General features: G+C 59.9%; 1 protein-coding gene across 1 annotated transcript; it reads right to left on the bottom strand.

The window, feature by feature from the left end:
* Positions 1-4,347: 4,347 nt before the first annotated feature.
* Positions 4,348-7,818, bottom strand: SC5D (sterol-C5-desaturase). Its single transcript, XM_042034423.1, has 5 exons — positions 7,713-7,818; positions 6,877-7,094; positions 6,383-6,515; positions 5,840-5,940; positions 4,348-5,571 (listed from the first exon to the last, which is right to left on the bottom strand). Exons 2-5 carry the CDS (start codon positions 7,084-7,086, stop codon positions 5,107-5,109), a joined length of 909 nt encoding a protein of 302 aa, XP_041890357.1. The 5' UTR covers positions 7,087-7,094; positions 7,713-7,818; the 3' UTR covers positions 4,348-5,106.
* Positions 7,819-8,114: the final 296 nt, after the last annotated feature.

The raw sequence follows: 8,114 nt of genomic DNA, 5'->3' as shown, positions 1-8,114 counted from the left end.
GCGGAGCAGCAGCAGCGGCGAGCGGGAGCCCGCGGCCGCCGGCAGCAGCAGCAGCAGCGGCAGCAGCGGCAGCAGCCGGCGGGGGAGCGGGGCGGCCCGGCCGGCCCCGCCAGAGCTCCGTGTCGCCATGTTCGTGCCGCCGGGGCCGGGCGGAGCGGAGCGGGGCCGGGAGGAGCGGAGCCGAGCCGGGCGGAGCGGCAGCCGCGCCGCCGCCCGGAGAGAATGTGCATGGGCAGCGCTGCCGCTGCGAGCCCCCCCCTCCTCCGCCGCTCCCCGCGGGCACGGATGCTCGGGCCCCCTCCCCTCTTCTCCGCTCCTTCTTCTTCTTCCTCTTCCTATTTTCCTCCCTCTCGTTCTTTTTCTCTCTCTCCGGAGGATGCTCGGGTGCCCGTCGAGATGGAGTGAAATAAGTTCAAGTGAATTTCTGTGAAATGGAGTAAAGTGGAATGAAGCAGCCAGAAATCGAGTCAAAGGGAGCAAGAGGGAATGGAAGGAAATTGTGTTGAAGTCAATGAAGCTGTTTAAGGGGGTGTGGAGTGACAGGGCAAAGGGGAAAGGCTTCAAACTGGTAAAGAGTAGGGTTAGATGGGATGTTAGGAAGAAAATCTTCCCTGTGAGGGTGGTGAGGCCTTGGCACAGGTTGCCCAGAGCAGCTGTGGCTGCCCCATGCCTGGAAGTGTCCAAGGCCATGTTGGACAGAGCTTGGAGCAACCTGGGATAGTGGGAGGTGTCCCTGCCCATGGCAGGGGATTGAACTGGATGGACTTTAATGTCCTTTCCAACCCAAACCATTCTGGGATTCTATAAAATAAACTCAAATAAAATAAAAGCACTGCAGCTGCTTCTCTCTGGGGGAGGAGTGAGGTTTTCCCCAAAAAAGCTGAGCCGCATTTTTCCTCCCCCTTACATCCTGCAGGTGTGTCCCCCAGCCCGGGGTGGGGGCCTAAAACACCCCAGGACTGGTGGGAAGTGGCGGAATTGTCTGGGCCGAGGTTTGATGGAATCACAGTGGTGTGAACCATAAAATCATGGTAATGGGGGTTCAGGTCCTTGCTGCTGAGTGTGATGAAGAGCTAAGTCCACTTCTGGATGGGAAGGTGAAGGTGTGGATGGATGTCAAGTGGAAAAGGTGCAAATTATTTCTCAGGTTTTTGTGACAGAGCATCCCCATGGTACGATTCTGGCAGCCCTCCAGAAGCCTTTATCTCAATTTCTGCCATCTTCTTACCTGGGCAGAGTTGGGAAGGTGAGCGAGACATGGTGGGAGTGGGAAGCCAGAGACCCTCAGGGTCTCTCCAAGGCTTTCTGCCACCTCTCCCACCCATGGGGATGGGTTTGAGCTGTGCCAGTGGCTGTGTGCTTCCCATAAAACACTGGCATAGGTGACATGCCCATAACTCACTGGTGCAGGAGATGATGCTTGGTTGGTTATGCAGCGACAGCACAGGACTGATGCCAGTGGCCATGACTCTGATTTACTGGGACAGCTCAAAGTGCTGGACTCCCAGGTGTGGGGATTCCCCTGGTTCTGCTCCCCTGGTCACCGTGCATCCCTTTCAGAATGCAGCTTGTCCCATCCCTGCCTGGGGCTCGTGGGTGTTCTGGGTGTTCCAGCGCAGGGGTGGGAAGGCGGGGCGAGGATTTGAGGCAGGAGACTCAAATGACACTGGGAGATGACAGGAAAGTGGAGCTGTGCTTGTTGCTCAGCCCCAAATTGTCTCTCTTAAGCCAGGGGTGGTTTTTATGGGCATGATTTTGCTGCTAAGAAAAGGCTCTGGCCTCTTGTGTCTCCGAGGTGCTGAGAACAGACTGATGGCTTTCAACCCCTCTGCCTCACATGCTGTGCACCATTCCAGCATTTCCATCAAGGAAAATGGATGTGGCCCAGCAGTGAAGGCATGGGAGCCTATAAATCCCATGGACAGCCCCGAGGCAGTCTGGCTCCCCCTTATTTCACTTGCCTTAACAGCAGGAACATTGTTCAGAGCTTTCCCCGAGGTGCTTTCACTTAGAAACCCAGTTAGTGTGTTTCAATTATCGGGTCAATACAATTATAAGCCCTCCTAATAAAGCTTTTAGAGGTCTTGACTCAGGGTAATGTCCCCCTGGAGGACAGGAGGTCACCGTGGGTATGGGCAGAGTCAGTGAGGGAGTCTCACTGTGTGGGAATCCCTGTAGCCAGTTGCTCTCTGGGCCAGATGTGGTGGGCAGGCGAGAAGGACTCAGAAAGGACCTGGAGATGAGGAATAGAATAAGAAATAGGAGGAAACGAGGAACTGCCTTTGCTGAGGTGCTAAATGGAGGAAAATGGTGTGGGGCAGTTTGCTGTCCCTCTCCCAGCCCTTGTGTCACGCTTCTTGCAGGGTCCAAGAAGGGTCCCTGTCCCCCTGTGGGCTCCCTGTGGTGGCACAGGGAGAGAGCTTTAGCCAGGAGCTCCTGGGTGACCCCAGCCCTGGTAAATGCTCACAGATGAATGGCTCTTTCTTTGTGCAGGGAAACACACATTTCCCTTGCCAAGGTATTTTTTGTTTCTTGAGAAGAGACGTAAAGGGGAGAGGGGAACAGTGCAGAGTTTATTTTAAGGCCCATCTGGATTTCATCAGCAGCAAAAGCTGTGAACTCCAAGAGCAAGGCAAGGAGCCCCTGGCCCCCTGGTTTTCCTTCCCCTCTTCCTCGAGACCTTTCCCTGTCTCAGCTTTAGAGGTCCCAGAGGGTTTAGGGGACTGAGGGGCTGCAACAGCCATTCCCCACAAAGCCTCACTGAGGCAGCAAAGCTGCTTAAAGGAACCATTGCTTGTTGCTGGAGATGAGTCAGGGAGCAAAAGAGGGATGCCAGGGACAAGAGCCAAAGACATCACCCCATTCATGGCCTTGGTCTCAGAGCCTTCCTCAGAGGATGATGATGGTTGTAGGGTTTCCTGCAGGGCTCAGGGCTGTGTCAGAGGCACCCGGTTGTTGCATTCACACCCCAGGGGTCACTTTGTGTGCTGGGGTCTCTCTCAGGAGGATGTTCAGTGTGTGGTACGAATGTGCCCTGCCCTGATGCGTGGCAGAGCATCATGTGGGGGCTGAAAGGAGGGAAGAAAATGCCCCGTGTGGGGTGGGACAGGGAAGATGTTGCAGACAAATCAGCAGCAAAGGCTCCGGTGTCAGGAAAAACGTGGGGAATGGGCTCATGGAACGGGCGCAGGGACACCCCGTGTGTGTCCTGTAAGAGAAGCAGCGGCAAAGCTGCTCCTGCCCCACACTGGGGGAACGAGGAGGAGGAGGAGGAGGAGGAAGGGCATCCACGCAGGTGCAGCTCCAGCGATGGCTGTCGTGAGCAACATCCCCATCTTGTGGCAACAGCAGCATCAGGGGAGCAGAGCCAGAGCTGCTGCTCTCCGCGCTACAGTGCCCCAAGGCCACCGCGGGGGACGCGTCCTGTGCCGGCAGCCTTGTGTGACCGGCAGGACACGCTCTCCCTGTCCCCGGGCTTTGGGGTACTGCAGATCCATCCCGGTGGGAATGCCAGGTGCCCAGCATTAGGACCGTGGGAGGGTGCACTGGGCACCAGGAGTGATGGCATTTCATCCATTGGATTTTACTTCCCTGCAAGGACCCAGCTGCCGAGGGTCAGTGTCTGTCCCGAAGCTGCCCAGGATGGGGTGCCCAGGCATTAGGCTCAGCAAAGGTGAAAGGATGGGGTGATGAGAAGCCTGGGGCTCTTCCCAAGGGTCTCATGTGGATTGGGAGTCAGGCCCGTGGCTGGCCAAGGTCAGTGATGTTGTCACCGTGTTTGATCGGGGCCCTGGGCAGCGCTCCAGGCCCCAGGTTAATCAGCAAACAGAGGTCAGGGGTCCTGTCCAGGTGGGGAGAGCGAGTTGGGATGGGCAGATGAAAGTAGAGCATGGCCCAGGCGGGGCACTGTGCTGCCAGGACGTGGGACAGGTGTCCCTTGTGCTCACCAGGTGCCACATGGTGCGGTGGTGTGGCCTCGGGCCACTCCTGCCTGGGGACAGCAGAGACTGGGTGGGGAGCACAGGGGCTGTCACCACAGCAAGGCACTCAAAGAAGGGTCTCTGTGCCCAGTAAGGGCAGCAGGGCTCCAGTGACTGGTGAAACTGGGGGGCCAGGGGATGGGAAAGCACAAGTGTCACTGGGACGTGGTTAACCTAAGGAGGTTTGGGGGACTGGAGGTGGCTCTGGCCACTCCAACTGTATTTTCCCCATCCTCTGCTGTTTTAGCCCAAATTTGCTGCCAGCACAGCCCAGGTCTGTGACAAACCCCTCATGGGTGCTGTAGGGCAGAAACAGGCTGCCCCAGGAGGCTTTGCAGGAGCCAGGGAGAAGGGACCAAACAGCAGCCAAGTTGGCAATTGAGATTTATTGAATGTGGGTCAACCCCAAAGGTGGGGTGACCAAATTTCAGCAGGAAACACACAGGCCCTCAAGGGGGGAGCCCTCGAGTGAGGAGAAGCCCCTGCCCCTCACATCTGGGTGCCTGTTCCTCCTCCCTTCCCCCTCAGAGTTCTCCGGAAGCTGAAGGGACCCACAAGACTCAAAGTACACCTCTGTCCTACAGGCATTGATGTTTCCATGGGACATCCCCGGGCAAGAGGAAGGAGGTTGAGTGCAAGAAGTCCCACCAAGGGAGCCATCAGGAGAAGCCGCACCACCTCCAAAAGGTAAGGTTTTTTTCCAAAATACAGCTCGTCCCGATGGACACCACGATGGGAGCAATGAATCATCGACAAAGGGGCGCAGCAGACAAATGAAGACCCTGCCACGAGTCACGGTAATTTGTGCCACGTTACTGTTCTATTTGTGCCATGTTACTCTTCTGGTAAAGCATCAGCACAGCACTAAAGCAGCGCAGGAACCTTAGCAGAGATCCAAAGGGAGCTGGGAGGGGAAGCAGTAGGAAAAACAGGGCAGACCTGTGGTGTGGAGCAAAGCCGGACGCCGCCGTTTTGGGATCAGGGCAGGTCGGACGCTCACCAAAAATCACCCCACGCTGGTCACATCATCAGGGACAGGGGCTCTTTGTCCGTGGAAAACAGTCTTGGGTGGCTGGTGAGGGATGGGACAAGATCCAGCCAGAGAAGGGACACACTTGGAGGAAGCCTACTCGGTCTTGGAGGCCGCGACGCCGTTGGACGCTCCCTGGTCTTTCTTAGAGGCCGCGACGCCGTTGGACACTCCCGAGTCTTTCTCTCGGAGCTTGCGCAAGTAATCGTGGGGGCCTTTGCCCTCGAAGGACGTGGGGCTCTTGTAGGAACCCCCAATCTTGTCCCAGAGGGTGAAATACTGCCCGTAGTTGTAGTCGAAGTACAGGTGGTGGTCGGTGTGGTGGGCAGAGCCGTTGATGACGTGCCGCAGCAGCCGCGGCACGCGGTAGTCGCCGTCGTGGATGGAGATGGTCCAGACGTTGACGAAGATGTAGAGGCCCAGGTAGGTGACTTTGTGCAGGGGGAAGAGGAAGGGGTACACGTGGTAGGGCAGGCTCTGCATGAAGCCGTCCACGGGGTGGAAGGCGTGGCTGGCGAAGGGCGTGGCGATCTTCCACAGGTGGTGGGGCTTGTGGAAGCGCTGCGGGGACAGGGGGCTGTCAGTCAGGGTGGACCCTTTCAGGGGGTCCTCCAGGCAGATTCACAGCCCCAGGGGATGCTTTTTGGGCCATCACCACCCAAACTGAGCAGGGGACATGAGCCCTAAAGGGCTCTCAGCTCCCATCACACGGTGACACCTGGTTCAGCCATTCCCACCCGAGCATGCATTCCCTGGGAGGAGCATCTTGGACAGGTCCCCCAGAGTGGGACAAGGACTCTTGTCCAGAGCCCCCTGTCCTGTCCCATACCTTATAGAACAGCTTGTGGTGGAGACCACGGTGTATCCAGTAGATGCCCATGTCGGTGAAGAAGAGGAAGGACAGCATGCTGAGGAACACACCAGACCAGCCTGGGAGGAGGGGGACAGGGGTGTTAGAGGTGGCACATGTGGGCATCAGGAGGCTGTAAGGGCCTCCACAATGGTCCTCATGGTGGGAGACATATCTGAGTCGTGTCAGGTTCTGCCCCACTGAGGTGAGAGCGTCAGGCTTTCCCCTGTGACTCAGGGCAAGTGAGTCAGGTTTCACTGGGAGTCACTGGGAGCCATGCCCAGGGAAGGGAGGGATCTCTTTGGCGGAGGGAGGAGTGTGTCAAGCAGGGGGACACAACTCCCAGTGAGGGTGTATGGGTGCCTGCCCTAAAGAGAACTTGGGATTTTGGCTGATAGCCTGGGACAGGATGTACCCAGGAGGATTTCTTGGGGTCATCACTGGGAGAAATGGGGGTTGAGGGAGGTGGCCCAGGTGGGGAGAGGGTGCTGCCGTGGCAGGGGGTGCAGGGAGGTCACTCACCATAAGGGGAGTCCTCGATGTTGTCGTAGAGTTTGCTGTAGCCCCGCACCTCGGCAAAGAACAGGGCGACGGTGGGGACGCTGATCCAGGGCAGGGAGCGCAGGGCGTAGGCGATCTCCCGGCTCACCTGGTTCTGTGGGGCATGGCAAGAGGGATCAGGGGCACAGGGGACATCTGAGAGCCCCAATGCTCCTCATGAGGCAGAGAAGGATGGCATCATGGCCACCCCTTTGTCGTGGCATCCGTGCCATGGTGTGGGACGCAGCGTGCTGCTCATTTGGGGACAGCTGTGCTTGGGGCAGGGCTCACACTGGGTTGTGGCACTTGTGTCTGGTCAGGGATGGTCAAGGGCAACAGCAGGCTGAGAGGGCTGGTTGTGACAGTAGGGACAGCCTGTGCCACAACACTGGCACGTGACATTTGGAGTGGACAGGAGGATGGCGAGGGGGATGCTGCCACGACCCCTGGGCGAGGAGTCCCCAGGGTGCACCCACCTCCAGGAACTGGGGATGCTTCTTGAGCTCGTGGTCGAAGATGAAGTAGTAGCTGAGGGTGCCAAAGAGCAGGTAGAGGGCGAGGGCCCCCAGGTTGGTGATGACGAAGAGGCTGAGGAGCTGGCGGCAGGGCTCGCCCTCGGGCCACCCCGCCGGGTACACGTAGGGCGTCAGGAGGTGCCGGTCAGCGGCTTCCAGGACCAGATCCATGGTGGCTCCTGCAGGAAAAAGAGTTGGTGCGACTGCTCAAATACGTCCCTCTCTGGGGCCATAGGGGCACAGGAAATCGGGTGCCCGCCAGGTTGTGGGCAGGGGGGTGGCAGGGTGGGGATGTCGTCCATCCCTCTGGATCACCTTAGACGGGACTGGGAAGCAAGTCTGGGAGATGCAGGTTGTGGGTGTAAAGCCAGAAGACGCAGAAGTGGGAGGCTCGCCTAATTATGGGCTCCGCTGCTGTGGGAGGGGGCATTTATGACAGGGGGCAGCAGGATGTGGGTGGCAGCGGGACGGGTGACAGCGGGATGCGGGTCTGGGGAGCAAAACCCCTTTTGGGGCAGCACATGGGGCTCCGTTCCGTGCCCCGCGGGGCGATTCCCGCAGCGCTCCTCGGGGGCCCCCGGGCAGGGTGGGTGGCCGAGGGTGGGGAGGGGTCACTGTGTTTGGGAGCCGCAGGTGGCACGGCCAGCGGCGGGGAAGCAACCGAGGGGTGCTGGAAAGGGGGACGGTGACGCTCGCGGCGAGCGCAGCGGCCAGCGGGGGCCCTGCCGGCGGTGTCCCCCCCCTCCGTGACCCCAAATCCCGGTATCCCGTACCCCCGGTACCCCGTACCCCGTTACCTGCCCGAGGGTCCCGGAGCGGCGCGGGGCGGGAGCGGGGCGGGGCCGCCCGGTAGCGCCACGTGACGTCACCGGCGGAGGCGCTCGCGCGACCTCGGACGGTGACGTCAGTGAAAAGGGGGCGTGGCCTGGGGCGTGGCCTGGAGGAATCGGGGGAGTGGGCGTGGCCTGGGGCGTGGCCGGGAGCGGGACATGCGGAGCTCCGGTGCCCCCCCGGTGACCCCCCGGTGACCCCCTGGTCCCTCCCCCGGTGCCCCCCCGGTGCCTCCCCCGGTCCCTCCCCCGGTGCCTCCCCGGTGACCCCCCGGTCCCTCCCCCGGTCCCTCCCCCGGTCCCTCCCCCGGTCCCTCCCCCGGTGCCCCCCCGGTGCCTCCCCCGGTGCCTCCCCCGTCCGTCCCCGGT

The sequence above is a fragment of the Corvus kubaryi genome, unplaced genomic scaffold, assembly GCF_017639235.1.
Source record: "Corvus kubaryi isolate FWS band 111438036 unplaced genomic scaffold, C.kubaryi_AGA036_p1.0 37367, whole genome shotgun sequence".
Classification (NCBI taxonomy): domain Eukaryota; kingdom Metazoa; phylum Chordata; class Aves; order Passeriformes; family Corvidae; genus Corvus; species Corvus kubaryi.
Note: the sequence above shows the minus strand (reverse complement) of the source record. Positions and strands in the feature narration are given on the sequence as shown.

Bases quoted from the DNA above. Each gene is read 5' to 3' on its own strand.
- SC5D (XM_042034423.1), bottom strand. From the start codon at position 7,086: ATGGATCTGGTCCTGGAAGCCGCTGACCGGCACCTCCTGACGCCCTAC. The intron at 6,516-6,876 runs GTGGGTGCACCC...CATGCCCCACAG, and splicing joins AGCATCCCCAGTTCCTGGAG to AACCAGGTGAGCCGGGAGAT. The intron at 5,941-6,382 runs GTGAGTGACCTC...CCCTCCTCCCAG, and splicing joins CATCGAGGACTCCCCTTATG to GCTGGTCTGGTGTGTTCCTC.